Source organism: Marmota monax, unplaced genomic scaffold (assembly GCF_021218885.2).
Source record: "Marmota monax isolate L192 unplaced genomic scaffold, Marmota_monax_Labrador192_F-V1.1 WCK01_AAM20220418_F8-fsc00959, whole genome shotgun sequence".
Lineage (NCBI taxonomy): Eukaryota > Metazoa > Chordata > Mammalia > Rodentia > Sciuridae > Marmota > Marmota monax.
The window spans coordinates 72,315-88,895 of record NW_026693343.1 but is presented as its reverse complement, the minus strand read 5'-3'; the positions used below and the strand labels follow the sequence as shown (position 1 = coordinate 88,895).

Below are 16,581 nucleotides of genomic sequence, written 5' to 3'. Positions count from 1 at the left end.
CCTCAGCACCACATATGAATAAAATAAAGATTTTTTTTTTTAAGTCAGGAAATTACTGATGAGGAATTGTTTTCCTGGAAGTGAAGAATACATATGACCTGTCTCTGATATATAAACAATTATTAATTGTTAATAATGATTACTATTAATATTAACAATATATAGTTATTAATTACATTAATCTTCTTCAATAATTATTTAGAGAATAGTTTAATAGATTTATCTAGTTCTTGATTTCACAGTTGATTGTCACATCAAGCTAGCACCCCTGCCTAGTTCTAGAAAGATTTTTCTTTTTTCATCATTTATGTTTTTTCTATGGCTATGATGTTTTCTTGAAAAAACTTTTAACTTTCTCTTCTGCTTTTGTTGATGTTTGGTCTTTTAAAAAATTACTGTCAGCTAAGTACTAAATTATTCTCTAGATAAAATCAAAATCACAGAAAATAACAGAATTTTAAAGCTCGTAGTCATGAGACAAAGAAACCTCCAATACTTCAAAATATTTTAAACATTCTGCCCAAATGGTTGTTAGGGGCGCTGGGCCAGGAGCGCCGGGCGCGCGCCTGAGGGGTGGGGCGCGCTCGCGGGGGGACAGAGCGGGGAGGGGGGGGATCCCTGAGGAGCCACAATAGGCCAGATGGCGCGCGCGTCCCTGAAGGGACTCGGAGCCGCGAGGGGGCGGCGACGCCGGCGGGCTCGCTCGCGCGGGGCCGCCGCTGGCTCCGTTCCCTCCCCCTCCCCCTCTCCGCCGCCCTCGCTCTCCCCCGGGCGGCCAGAGACTGCGGCGACGTCTGCGGGAAGCCGTGTGTCTCCGCAGTGACGCGGGCGGGCCGAGGGCACGGTGACGTCAGAGGGCTGTGTGTAGCGATGTGTGTGGGGTTCGGAGCGGCGCCGGCACAGCCGAAGGGAGCGGGCGAGCGGCGGCGACGGCGGCGGCGGGCACAGATTAATTTAAAGAAGAATGAAGTGTAATTCTTGAAGACAATTGGCCAGTTTTTTTGTTAAGTATCATTTTTGATTGTAGAAGTTCAAGTGAAGCTAGAGGCCCTTACTGGTGTGAAGATTTATACAAGGCTTCAATTTGTCAGCACAGACCAACCAACCATTTTTAGAGGGGATACTCCCCCTCTCCTTTTTTGGTATCTTGGTAGTAAAAATTAAATTTGTTTGCATTATTTTGACCGGTTGGAGTCTAGGTTTTATGAAACATCAATGGCATAAACTTTACACATGCTTTGCTTAAAAAAAAAAAAAAGATTAACCAAACCATTGCATTGAAGCTGGACCTCTTGAATTGAGAAATTGGTAATGTTATTTTACATATATATGAAGAATCCAAGGAAAGCCTCCTCAGAAGTGTACCTCTTAAGATTATGTTTATTACTAGAAGCAAAAAGAGACATTTTGTAGTATTTGCAGTGAAATTATACTAGGATAAGCAGAACCAAAACAAAGTTGCAAAATCTATTGGGTTCTTCCTGGCCCACTGCTCATCCCTTCCGATAGCTCCACAGAGCTCACCCAGACTGTTTTGGAAGGGGAATCTATTTCTTGTTTTCAAGTTGGAGGAGAAAAGAGACTCTGTTTGCCCCAAGTCTTAAATTCTGTTCTCCGAGAATTTTCACTTCAGCAAATAAATACAGTTTGTGATGAGTTATATATATGTTGTTCAAGGTGTACTTCAGACCAGCTTCATATCTTAAAGGTCCTGGGAATACTTCCTTTCAATGCTCCATCCTGTGGGCTGATCACATTAACTGATGCACAAAGACTGTGTAATGCTTTATTGCAACCACGAACTTTTCCTCAAAATGGTAGTGTACTTCCTGCTAAAAACTCATTGGCCCAGTTAAAGGAAACTGGCAGTGCCTTTGAAGTGGAACATGAATGCTTGGGCAAATGTCAGGGTCTCTTTGCACCTCAGTTTTATGTTCAGCCCGATGCTCCCTGTATTCAGTGTCTGGAGTGCTGTGGAATGTTTGCACCCCAGACATTTGTGATGCATTCTCACAGATCACCTGACAAAAGAACTTGCCACTGGGGCTTTGAATCAGCCAAATGGCATTGTTATCTTCATGTGAACCAAAAATACTTGGGGACACCTGAAGAAAAGAAACTGAAGATAATTTTAGAAGAAATGAAGGAGAAGTTTAGTGTGAGAAATGGAAAAAGAACTCAATCCAAGACAGATACAACACCAGGAATGGAATTACAATCATGGTATCCTGTTATAAAACAGGAAGGTGACCATGTTTCTCAGACACACTCTTTTTTACATCCCAGCTACTACTTATACATGTGTGATAAAGTGGTTGCTCCAAATGTCTAAAGAGGTCACAAAGACAGAGGCAAGTAAGTCCTTTTCAAGACAGCCAGAGAAGCCTCACATTAATAATAAACACCAAAAAACAGTGTCTTACCCAGATGTCTCACTTGAGGAACAGGAGAAAATGGATTTAAAAACAAATAGAGAATTATACAGTCAATTAGATCCATTGGTCTCACATAATTCTACAAGTAAAAAGAAATCAGAGTCTGCTACTTGTGCAAGAGACTCAAGCAAGCATGATGAAGCTTCATCTTCATTTCTTGTCAAAGATGTTATTTGTGAGGATGATAAGGGGAAAATCATGGAAGAAGTAATGAGAACTTATGTAAAACAACAGGAGAAGCTGAACTCAATTTTGCAAAAGAAGCAACAACTTCAGATGGAGGTGAAAATGTTGAGTAGTTCAAAAGCTATGAAGGAACTCACTGAAGAACAACAGAATTTGCAGAAAGAGCTTGAATCTTTGCAGAATGAACATGCTCAACGAATGGAAGAATTTTATGTTGAACAGAAAGACTTGGAGAAAAAATTGGAGCAGGTAATGAAGCAAAAATGTACCTGTGACTCAAATTTGGAGAAAGACAAAGAGACTGAATATGCAGCACAGTTGGCAGAGCTGAGACAGAGATTGGACCATGCTGAGGCTGATAGACAAGAACTCCAAGATGAACTCAGACAGGAACGGGAGGCAAGACAGAAGTTAGAGATGATGATAAAAGAGCTAAAGCTGCAAATTTTGAAATCATCAAAGACTGCTAAAGAATAGAAACCATGAAAGAGATTCATTTGTGTATTACTGACAGGGTTTTTTGTTTGTTGCTTGCTTTGGTGATTGAATCCTGAACATCTTATCTGCATGAAGATAAATAGGCTTTCTGTCCATTTGTAGATCAGAGAAAGTGAAGAGATTATATATTAGTACATAAATTTTTACATTTTCCAAATGAATGAAATGTATGTTTCTTTGTACTTTTTTTCACTCAGCTTGTTAACAGTAGTATATGGTTTCAACTAGTAGATAATTACCTATATTTCTAATGCAAAATTAATAATTGTATACTTTTTAAAAGCTGCATTATGTGATGGAAAATAGTGATCAATTTTGTTTATCCATATTTCAAACTCAACTTTATATAAAATGGTGGTATTATAATTCAAATATGTAATATAGAACTACTTGAGGAGTTGAGTCTCCATTTTTCTCACCAACACAAACTCCTTTCTGAATTCATATAGTACATTCATTATTATATGCAAAATTTGCTTTTACTTTGTTCAGATTGTGGAACTGAATTTCCACCAGTTTTCTTTTTGGTGTCTTCTAAGAGGAATTTCATTGATGAAGTTATAGCCCACCCTTGTACACAATGGGCAAAGATAACATGCTTTGTTAGTTATGCTTTGCTGCTAAACACAAGAAGCATTGTAATTTGTCTTTCAATTTAAATGTGATTATATTTAGAATTTTTTTGTAGTGACTTCAGAAAAATAATTTCTGAGCTTTTTAATGGTGTTAGTAGTGGTGTGAAAATATTAATGTTCTTGAGAAAACTGATTCCATTAATGTACATTGGTTTCTATACAATCCATAATCCTGTACAGTTTTTATATGTAGTTATGGGTCTTTACTAAAATTTATATAATGGATTTGTTTTTCTTTAAATTATAAAATATTAAACACCTTGAAGGTTAAAAAAAATGGTTGTTAGGATGGACAACCTAAAACTTACATATATTAAACCACCTTATCTGGTTGTAGACAGTAACAGCAATGACATTTGAACTCATATTCCTTAATGGAAAGCCAAATACTGTCCTGAATTACAGTACCATTGGTGAGTGTTTTAACAATAAAATGGAAGAGTGAGTCTAGTGAGCCCAAACATGGATGATAGGAAGAGAATTAGTAAGTGAACCTGGAGGTAGAGGATCATAATAGAACTACAGAGGGAGGGCATATTGAAGAGGAAAAACTGAGTTGGGTAGGAATCATGGTTTTCCCAGAAGAAAACAAAATATCTGGGTTTACACCTGGTTTGATGAAGACAAAACAGGAATTTAGGACATGGATTTTGGGAACTATGTAGAAAATGATATTAAAAAAAGGGGTTTAAAAGAGTCCAAAACAAGTTGTTGCTTGTAGGAACTGACAGACTTTCAGGTTTCTGTTGAAAGATGTTAAAAACTTTTGAGGTACTGGGAAGATTCTGTAGAGTACATAGGAACCTGAGGGTGGTTTACCAGACTTCAAGCACCAAGGGACTAGGAGTTGCTCAACCACATGATCTATGGCCCAGAGCAAGCATAGGCTCACTTCTGCCACTTTTGCCACCTTCTCATTTTCTTCCTATGTTTAGGTAGCATAGGACAGGGGTACAATCTGGCAGAGCTATCACAGAGCTTTAGTTGGATGGTTGGTAACATGCTTATGCTGAGACCAGTGACTGAGACTCCATTTAGCTTGTTTTCTAGGAGTGAGGAAAGAGCACTCCCACTCATGGTCATTGAAGCCAACCTTGTTCAGGAAAGTACATCTTTATAGGATGAAGCTTGAAAGGTCCTGCAGAAGGAGGACATGGGAGTGGAAGCCCACAGGAAGGAAGATGTTGAGATACTTGAGGACACAGAAGTACAACTTATTTAGATAGTACTTAGGGAAACAGAGTCCCACATGCAGTACTCTACCTCACAGGCAATCATTCCCACTGAGTGTCTGAGTGTCTGAATATTTTGAAGTGCTTTCATGGCCCTGAATAAGGCAGGACTTGTACTGGGAAATTAATTGAATTATATAATTTATAAAGTTTTAATGTGTCTAAGAAAGGAATTCCCAATAACAACATATGCATTTTTTTTCTCTTGTGTATCTTCATCTTTCAAACCATTAACATGTTTCAGGGAAATCCCTGTGCCGTTTTTGAGTAAAGGGAGGCAATAGGTACATATTGTAAGTGGTTTCCATGCCAAAGCACCAAGGCTACCACATTCAAGTTAGCCAACTCTGATCCAGGGAGAGAAAAGGGAGAAGGAGCAGTATATCTTCCTACCTCATGCTAGATTATCAGGTTTGTTTTAGTCCAGGCCACAAAGGTTATGTTGGCCTCTGATTGGATTCTTCAGTTCAGCCTTCAGGGCAGGAGGTAGTTTCTGAAGATAAATGATTCTCAGACTTGGCTAATATATTGGCTCTCACTGTTTGAAATTGATCTAAGTATGACTTCACTGAATGATTCATAGAATGGGAAAAGCGAAGGCAGAAAGAGGTAAACAAAAGTTTTCTTAAAATGGAGGTCATATTTTAATCCTCTCAGTCAAAAACCTGATTCTGGGGCTGGGGATGTGGCTCAAGCAGTAGCGTGCTGGCCTGGCATGCGCGCTGCGCTGAGTTCCATCCTCAGCACCACATACAAATAAAGATGTTGTGTCCACCGAAAACTAAAAAATAAATATTAAAAAATTCTCTCTCTCTCTCTCTCTTAAAAAAAAAAGAAAAAGAAAAAACCTGATTCAATATAGTGATATCCAAACACTCACCAGATTTTATTACTTTAAAAAACCAGACTCACCCATTTTTGTAATACATTTTGCTCTAAAGATTTGCAGAGGAACCTGGTGCTGGTGATACCAAGCCTACTTCAGAAGAGAGCAACAACAAATCTGACACCAAGGTAAATGCCCTATTGTCAAATTCATTTTCTTGATGTGAATTTTATTTGTGAAGTGTTTAGTCTTTCAATTTAGCAATGCTTTTCTTGTCATTTTATTTGGAAATGTTCTAGGAGAAATTATCTGATAAAAATGTGTTGGGATTTTATTTTTATCTTTGGAAGCATCAGTGTTCCATCTGATCCTTTAGGCAAGTAGGGGCTTTTGAAAATCCATAACCACAGAAAATTACATTAGTAGAAACATTGTAATTATATTAGTAGAGATTGGGTCAATTATTATTGGATAAATTCACTGTGACTTTTAAATAAGCTTCCATAATTTTTAATACTCAGGACAAAATAAATCTTTAATGAATCAAATAAATATTTATGAATCATGAAATTTTCCTAATTCCTTCAATTTGAACACTCTGCAGAACACTGCATATAGTTTTTTTCTTGGCCACTTTGTTTTCATGTCATATATTTTTATGAGAGCTTTTCCTCGATTTCTATCCTGGGTTCCATATTTACATTTAAACTGTGAGAATTTGTTAAAAAGTAGAAATTTTAAACCTGTTTCTCAATATTTCTATTGTAAAGGTATTGTACTTTGGTTTTGAGTCTTTTCCATTAAGAGTATTTAAATCTCTTAATCTAATTAAAGAGTAGATATCTTCGGCAAATAATAAATAGTTCTTGAAGCAGAAAGTCTGAAAAACCCTATAGTATGATTTGAACTTCTAAAAACTTTTCATTGCAGTGTTTTAAAATATACACTCTGAATTTTTATGTCATAGTCTATAATTTCAGGTTCAGAAATTTGTGTACTTAGTTATTTAAGTATTCATTTTAAAGCTCTGTTGTCACTCTTGAGATACTGCAAGATAGGAAACATGGGTGTGTCTTGGAAAACTGAGAATAGGGTTTGATGTAAAGTCTTTTACATATATTGTGAACCTGAATGAATGGGCAGACAAGAAGATATCTGAAATAAGGAAGTGTTTTAAGTAATAAGTCTGAGGTAGTTAATCATGAAGACTATTGGATTTCTGAAAATATGACTTAGGTATATATTTTCCTTTGAAGTTCAAGAGATAAAAGTTCTGGTGAATTATCAGAAACTAATGTCACAAATAAGAAGCAAACAAAGTGAGTAAGTGTCACAAATATGAAAGTAGGTAGCAGAATACCCCTTACTTCTTCCAGCTTTGAGCTAAGATTAGGAGTTTAGATCAAAATTTCTTAAAATTTTTGATGCTCAGTCCATGTACTATCAATTGCATCTTTTTCAGTTGTACCTGCTCATTAGTGTTCTGATTACCAGTTCTCTTTTTCAGAGACAAATTAGGAAAATTTATTTTATCCTACTAAGAATGTTACAGATTTTAAGACTTTTTTTTTCCTTAGGGTAGATGAAGTAGATTGAGGCTAGTTCAGTTAGGCATTAAGCTGTTAATTAAATATTTATAGGTTTGAATATCATCCGTCTAGAGAATTAAGATAGCTTTTAGCTTAATTAAAGTAATTGATTTCTATTCAGTTGATGTGAGATAAATCGTCCTGATTGTAGGAATTAAGTATTGGTACTTGCTTAGAGCTTTGAAGGCTCTTGGTCTAAATTTAACCTAAATCCCTAGCTTAAGATTGATAGCTAAGATATAAGGGGGAGGGAGAGGGTTGATGCAATTATGAGAGTTGGCATGAGAGGGTTTATTTTTGTTTTTTGAATTGTCACTTTAGTGTTGTTGGATGATGGAAATAGTGTTAGCGATGTTGAGTAGATAATTCGTATATAGAAATATAAGTTTAGTAAGGCTGTTATTGGTATTGATATAGATACATATAATGACATTGCTATTTGATATAAGTTAATAATAATTCATTTTGGGGGTGAAATTTGTTAGTGGGGAAAGTTCACTTAGAGAGATATAAGTACAATAAGTATTATTGAAATTAGTAGAGAAAATTTGTTTCATATGTTGGAGAGTGAAAAGGGTGTATGTGTTCCTAAGTCCCTTTGTGGTCGATGGTCACTCAACTACCTTGTTGCGGGGTGGGGAGGGTAGAAACGCAGAATAAACATACAGACTCTGGGAGCTGGTGAGAGAACTGGCTGAAGACTTACCTCAGGTCGTCGTCCAGTAGCTCATTTTATTTTTGGAATGCACACAACTGTTATAGGGTTCAAGTGGGGTGTGCCCATCAACCATACATAAGCAAGACAATATCCAAAGCCAATCATCTTCTGCCTAATGTAACTGCACTGTTGAGGAAACTCTAAATATTGCTGTCATGGTGGAAAGCAATCTGGAAGGGTCTTTGGCCCTTACTGAGTCAGGGGTTTCATGCCCTGAAGCCCCTGACTCTCAGTTTCCTAGCCTGGTAATTTGGCAATGCAAACCCAAGTACTGAGGATGTGGTTTCACCCCATCCTGCAGGCGCTCCTCTCAGGCCTGAAGGAAGGTGGATATTTTAGGCACTTCCAAGCTGCTCTTAGCTGCAAGCTGTGACTGAAAGTTATTTCAACAAAAGGGTGGTGGCTTTCTTGTTATAATAGAATAATATGAACATGCTGATTGTATGTATAATGTAAATAATCAGATAAAATATAGTCAATGTGGGATTCAATGCAATGATTGCTATTATTCAGCCTATGTGGGTGATTGATGAGTACAATAGGATTTTTTGTAGAATGGTTTGTTTGAGTCCTCCTCAGCCTCCTCATACATTAGACAGAATTGCTATTATTATCATTGCTATCGTTGTCATAAGGACAAATTGATTGAGGGAGAAATTTGAAACATAATGGAGTTTGAGGCAATTTTTGACATTGTAGTCAGATTACTGCTGATATAAGTGGAACTCCTTGGGTAACTTTTGGGTCTCATAGGTGAAATGGGGCTAGTCCCATTTTTAGTGACAGCACTACAGCAAATATTAGGGGTGAAATTTGGTTGGGTGAGTTGATTAGAGTTCATTTTCCTGAGTGTATAAAACTGGTGGTGCTAGAGCCTGAATTAAGAAATATTTGGATGCATTTTCTGTGGATTGGGGGTTTGCTTTGTTAATTAAAATAGGGATAATAGCTAGTATGCTTATTTCTAGTCCTACTGAGGTAAGTAGTCAGTGGAAACTAAATAGTGTAATTAAAATTTCTGAAAATGAGGTGAAATTGATGGTAGAGGCAATTAGGGGATTAATTAGTACAGGAAGGGTATAAACCAACATTTTTGGGGAATAGCCTTACAGCTTATTTACCTGACCTTACTAATAGGACATGGTGTGTATGTAAGGTAGCATCAAGAAATTTAGATTCTTAAGGTTAGGTTCAAATCCTATGGTTGTAGAAATAAAAGGGTTTAAACCTCTATTACTTACTCTATGAAAGTAACTCTTTTGTCAGTCATATTTCTTTAGGTTTCAGGGGTACACATGCCATGACAATGGGCAGGGAGATGTGTCATATGCATATAGAGCTAGTGTTAGGGGTTATAAGTTATTTTCATAATAAGTGTATGAGTTGGCCATATCAGAATCAACGGTATGATGCTTGAATTCATAGAAAAGTTGAAGTTAGTACAAGGGTTTTTAATACAAAACTGAATATAAAGATTTCAGGGATTGGTGGGTTGAAGAGTACTCCTATGAAAAAGAGTTGTGGTTAAAGTGTTTATTATAATGATATGAGTGTATTTGGCCAGGAAAAATAAGGCAAAGAGGCCCACAGCATATTGTAAGTTAAATCCTGATACAAGTTCCTCTTTCTGTTGGTTTGTTTCTGCTACTGTTGAGATGAATCATATTATTGCTATGTTGGTGATAGTGATCCTAAAAATTGTTGAGTTGCAATAAGGGTTGATAAAGTAAATGGCCTGATTATAAGTAGAAATGAAAGGAGAATGATGGCCAGAGTTACTTCATATGAGATTGTGCTGCAACTTGTACTGCTGTGATTAGGGCTGTGAATTGGATGCTCATCTCAATCATAAGATTGTACATATGGCTAAGCTTGAGGTTGCAAGGATAAAGAGTACTTCCATATTTATGTTGATGAAAGGTCATGATGTGGGTAGGGGAATTCACATTGTAAATTCCAGGGTAAGGGCTAGGGGAGGTACAATAATAAATAAAATGATGGAAGATGTTAGAGGTTTGTGTGGTTCTTTAATAAATAATTTTATTGCATCAGCGAATGAAGAATGTTTGGGCCTTTTTGGAGTTGTATGTAACCTAGTATTTTTCATTCAACTAAAGTTAAGAAAGCTATTCCTCTAAAATTAGGACAATCAGGAATAATAATTTTACTAAGAACATGTGTTAATAAAAGGAGTTGAACCTCAGGTAATAAAGTTTGAAGTGTTATGCAATTGCTGGGCTCTGCCATCTTAACAGACTCTGTTCTAGGGCAGGGTAAGTAATGGTTTACTAGGTTTAGATTATTTCTTCCATTATTCTAAGGAAAAAGTGTAGAATTAGCCTTAATTTTGTTGTCCTTTTTAACTGGGAGAAATATTTTAATAGTAGAAACTGACCTAGATTTCTCTAGTCTGAACTGAGATCATGCAGGACTTTAATTATTGAACAAATGAACCATTAATCGCAGTTACATTCTTTGGATGTCCTGATCCAACCCATCAAGGTCTTAAACCCTCCTGTCCATATGGACTCTTGAGTAGGACTGCACTGTTATCCCTAGGGTAACTTGTTCTACTGATTAAATAGTTTGAGTCAATTAATGAGTTTGAATTTAGACAGATGTGTCTGGATTATAATCATTCCGATGTTGGTTTATACTCTGAGATCACTCCAACCAAAATTTTTGGCCTATAGGCAGGATTTTATATCCCAAGGGGTTAGTATCAAGGGTTCATAACTATGGTTATATAATTCAATTTCATATATGGTAATGAAACTAACTGATTTATTATAGAATTTTTTAGAGGAAGAAATTGTAGTGTAATCAAAATCAGTATTATCAGTATTATTTGTTTGGTCCAAATTCTGTGTTGTATTTCTTTCCATGCTCTGCTCTCATTTCTTTCCTTTCTTCTTTGGCTTAAACACATGTTCACTTGACTGGCCACGTTTCCCTCTTTCTGTTTGTTTCTTTCTCCTCCCTTACCTTTCTAGAAATGTTTTTCCCCTAGGCTCAATATTTCCCTCAGCCACCTGTGCCTCCATGGTGGCTTCTGTAATCTTTCTGTTTTCTGTTTGCTGTGTGCACCTGTCATTCATCCATCATTGTCCTACAAGATTAATTATTGCTTTTGTCAGATGCAGCCAAATGTATGCAATCACTTGTCTTCAGGTGTTTCACATACAGGATAAAAAGACTCTATCCCATCTCAGTTGTAAATTGTCCTCAAAACTGAGCTCAAGAGGGACTTTGTGCAAATAAAAATCATGGGAACATGAGTAATTACTTTGAATTTCTTAAATGTCAGATTTTGACAAGTATGCTGAGCTACCGATGGACCAAATTTTTACCCAGGATTATTATGGTCAAGAAAATAATCTATTGGATATCACAGTATCTGTGTAATAACTGACTAGAGGTGAGGGGAGTAATGTTTGGAGATGTCTCTATCATCTCTTATAATTCTCAACCTATGTGAAAATGCAGGTCATTAAATGGCAGAATTGGGATTGGAATGTACATCAGAATAATTCAGAAACCTGTGTTCTTTCCAATGTTTCCTGTAGTAATGCTGAATATTATAATTATTTTATCAAATGTAATGCTCATTACACATAAAGCCTTTCTTTCTTCCCAGAATGTCCCTGAAGGAAAAGAAAGTGTATGTGGAGATGTTCAGCAATCCAAGAAAGCTGGTAATATAATTGAAGTCTACTCATTGTTGTGCTGTTTACTGACTTGAGATTATAGACATTTTCATGTTTTCATTAACATAGAAGCAAAATGTGAGATGGAAAAACCAACAAATGCCATAATTTGCACTTATTCAATTAGAGGGCAATTGGAGAACAGTATACACATCTCATAATCATGTAAATGATTCTAATGTGTTCCACAAATGGCATATCCTGTACATTCTAACAGCAGCTTTGATGTTTTACTCACAATTCCTAGGGTTGTGAATTGCTCCTCTGTCTAGGGATCATGTTGTTCTCCACTAATCAGCATGTTTACTTTTTTATATGCACACTTTCATATATATATATATATATATATATATTTGGTACCAGGGTTTGAACTCAGGGGCACTTAAACACTGAGACACAAGCCCACCCATGTTTAGTATTTTGTTTAGAGAGGGCATCACTGAGTTTTGGGGGGCTTTCCTACGTTGCTGAGGCAGGCTTTTAACACACAGTCCTCCTGCGTCAGCCTCTGAACACTGGGATTACAGGTGTGCGCCACCATGCACAGCTCCTATAATATTGTCATTGGAAACATAAATTTGATACTGGAATCTTAACTTTGTTTCATTAAACCTGTATTTACACCTGTAAAGGGGACATGAGATTTTTTTAGTGCCTTAATTGCCTATCAATAAATTAAATAATATTCATTCAAGAAGAGTCTCCATGAATGGTCCCAAAGGAATACTATGTCTCATATACTTTTACTATTTCATGTTTTTATACCGTTGATTAATTTTACTCTTTTCTTTAATAACAGATGAGAGTTCTAAAAATGAAACTTTAACCAGGTAGGATTTTATGGATTTAAAAATTGTATTTGTTGTTAGGGCTAGGATTGTGGCTCAGCAGTAGAGTGCTTGCCTAACACGTGCGAGTCCCTGGGTTCAATACTCTGCACCATATAAAAATAAGTAAATAAAATAAAGGCATTGTGTCCATCTACATCTAAAAATTATTGAAAATGTATTTGTTAAGTATTTAGAGCATACAGAAAAAAGGAGGGTGTTTTGAGTGTTCTGTTCTGAGCTAGAGATCCTATCATGTGCCTGGCATTTGTTCTCATTCATTCTCTCTCTCTCTCTCTCTCTCTCTCTCTCTCTCTCTCTCTCTCTCTCTCTCTCTCTCTCTCTCTCTCTCTCTCTCTCCTCTCTTTTTTCCTTTTGGTACCGGGGATTGAACCCAGGTATGCTTAACCACTGAGCCCTATACCCAGTTCTTTTTTATTTCTTATTTTGAGAGAGGGTCATGACATTGCTAAGATGCTGAGCTAGTCTTGAACTTGGGATCCTCCTGCCTCACCTTCCCAGGTCACTTGGATTACAGGCTCCACCACACCCAGGCACTTTTTTTTTTTTCTTAATAGTAATCACAGCAGCTTGAAACTGTGTTTCTATAACCTACTGTTTACTATTTAAACAGTCATTCAGAGATTTCAACTGATTATTTCATGATTCCCAAACTAACAAGTACTTGGCCTATGATGGCAGATGGATATTTGACCGTCTGCCCACTTGGCTGACTAATCTATACTTTCGCCCCTGTTCATGGATTGATAGAGACTCATGGGGCATTATGATCAAGATGTAGATCCATGCCAGAGGAATTCAGAAATTTACTCTGAGTTATGTGTTCATTTTGATTCAGACTTTACCTGGGAAGCCGGGATAATACTGAAAGAGTTTGTCTTAATATTTTGTAAAGTGGTTTGATAACCAATACCTTTTAACATCAAATCTTTTAGGAAAAATCTCACAATAGCAATGATTATAGGACCATGAGGCAAATCTGGGAGAAAAAATATTTTATTGGAAGCGTTTGTATATTGATGTATAGGCCATGTTATATAACATTAATTACATTTGAAATCTTTTTAGAAGATATTTCAATTGATCTCTCTATTTCCTGATTTCTCAATTTGGATTTACCTTCAGGCTACAACCACTATGTAGTTCTATCTAAACACTTTTTTCTTCAGAGTCTTTTAACTTTTATGTGAGTATAATCATGTTATGAGTATTGTCCTGTGTTTTTATTGTTGTCACTTTTTACATTCTCTTTTTACTTTTCTTTGAGTTTCTTTTGCTCTATTAAGAAAATTCTGCCAGCTAAGTATTCCTGTTTCTATATACCATATCAAAAGCACAGAGAATTTCAGGGTTTCAAAGAATCTTATCAACTAGTCAAAGTAGTACTTCCAAATGTGTTTATCATCCTGGGAAAATGGTTGTCATGATCAACAACCTACAACTTAAAGGGTATTAAAGTGATTTTCTGGATATAGTAAGTGCCACAGTAAAATCTGAACTCAGGTTCCTAACTATTAGCCCAATATTTTACAATTTTACTACTTCTGTAGGTGGGTTTTGTTGTTGTTGTTTATTTATTTTTTCATTGTTTCTTTTTAGTTAAACATGACAGTAGAAATTATATCACATAATTACAAAAGCATGGAATATATCTGGTTGTAATGCAGTCCCCAGTATCTCTTCTTCCCCTACTTTCATCCACTTCAGCCCCTCCCTTTCCTCTACTGATCTTTCTGCCATTTTCCCATAGATATTTTTTAAAATTAAATGATTACAGGTTTGCATAATGGTTTCACTATGATATAATCATATATGTACATAGGAAAATTATGTTAGATTAATTCCAGGGTCTGTCCTTTGCTGATTTCCCCTCCCTTCTCTTGACTCCTGTTTGTCTATTCCACTGAAATTCTATTTTTTTTTTAATACTCCCTACCCATTTATTTTGGATTAGCTTCCACATGTCAAACAAAATATTCAAGCTTTGGTGTTATGGGAATATCTTATTTCACTTAGCATGATAGTCTCCAGATCCATCGATTTACTAAAAATTTTCATAGTCATTCATTTCTGCTATTTCTCCATTAGGTATATATACCTCATTTTCTTTATCCATTTATCTGTAGAAAGGCACCAAGCTTGGCCCCATAACTTGGATATTGTGAGTTGTTCTGGTATAAACATTGATGTGTCTGCCTCACTATAGTATGCTGATTTTAGATCCTTTGGATATATACCAAGAAGTGGTATAACTGGGTCAAATGGTGGTTCCATTCCTAGTTTTTAGAGGAATCTCCATACTGCTTTCCAGAGGGGTTGTACCAATTTGCAGTTTCACCAACGGTGTATGAGTACACCTTTTCTCCCCACATCCTTGCCAACATTTATTGTTACTTGTATTCTTGATAATTGCCATTCTGGTTGGAGTGAGATGAAATCGCAGAGTAGTTTTAATTTGCACATAACTGAGTGTTTTAACAACAGAATAGGAGAGCTTGTCTAGTGAACTCAACTGAACCCAACTGAAGAAGGTGAAAGTGAAGGTAGTGCATGATCACCATCCAGAGAATCAGAATGGAAGCAATAGAGGAAAGACAAGTTTGAAGAGGAACATACTGAGTTTTGGAGGCATAGGTTTTGAGAAAGAGATCAGAATATTAAGTTTTGTGGCCAATTTGTTAAAGACCAAACAAACATGAATGACAGAGGATGTTGGGAGCTATCTAGAAAGTCATATTTAAAAATTGGTGCCCAAGGAAGGTTGCTGTTGCATGCTTTTCTGCTTTATTGGAGGAATGGGCAAAATCCAAATTTCTGTGGAAAGATCTTAAAATTCTTTGAGCCACTGGGAAGAGCAGAGAGCAATGTGAGGAAGGGTTAGAGTTCCTCAAGCATCATGGGGCTTGAAGTTCCTGAACTTCAATTTTCTATTTCCTGAACAGATGTCTGCTCACATTCATCCAACTCACTGATTCCATTCCTATGTAGGGTCGGGCATGATTGTGATTGGTTGGCAGAGCCATCATGAAGCTTCAGTTGAGTAGCTGTATAACATGTTCACAGTGAGGTCAGTGACTGACACTCATTTAGTTCATTTTCCAGGAGCAGGAAGAGAGATCTCCTAACTTTGTCCTTTGAGCCCAACCTTGTTTCAGAAATCTTCATCTTCATAGGATGAAGATTTAAAAGTAGGATATTGTCTTTGAGTCCTGCAGGAGATGGCCTTTGGAGTGGGAGCACATAGGAAGGAATTTATTTAGATAGTACTTAGGGAAACAGAGGTACAGCTTCCAGAACTCTACTTTGCCAATAATCTTTCCTCTTGAGTGTCTGAATGCCTACAGAATTTTGAATTACTTGGTATTTAATGTGGTACTGAATAAAGTAGGACCTATATAAGATCATGAGTTGCATTTTATAATGTATAATGCCTCCAACTTGCAGGGAAAACTATTGTCAATAACACATTACACATTTGTTTTTTACTATTGTAAGTAACTCCCTATGATATTTCTGGATAAAGGGGAGCAATAGATTCTTTTCAGGAAGTCGTTTCCATGCTGAGGAACTATATGTGCCATTTTCAAGTTAATGTGGCTTAGTCTTTGATTCCTGGAGATACAAGGGAGTAGAGACAGTGTATCTGAGGTAGAAATCTCATCTGGGTTACTAGTTTTTGTTTCAGTTCAGGTAAGAGCAGTGATTTCTCCGATTAGTTGGATTTTCAGTTCACCCTTCAGGACCATTTTTTAAAAAGGTTTATTCTCAGGCTCTGTCAACCTGGCCATCACCTTTGAAACAGAACTAAGTATGTCTTCTTTTACTATTCCATTGATTATAAAAGTGGAGTCAAGGGGGGTAAAAATAATGTTTTTAAAAACAGAGGTCATATGTTAATTATATTAAT

General features: G+C 36.5%; 1 protein-coding gene across 1 annotated transcript; it reads left to right on the top strand.

The window, feature by feature from the left end:
* Nucleotides 1–640: 640 nt before the first annotated feature.
* On the top strand, nucleotides 641–3,958 carry LOC124101059 (ski-like protein). Its single transcript, XM_046456761.2, is given in 4 exon segments — nucleotides 641–806; nucleotides 1,446–2,325; nucleotides 2,327–2,355; nucleotides 2,494–3,958. Coding segments are annotated over 4 exon segments (1,680 nt in total). The 3' UTR covers nucleotides 3,099–3,958.
* Nucleotides 3,959–16,581: the final 12,623 nt, after the last annotated feature.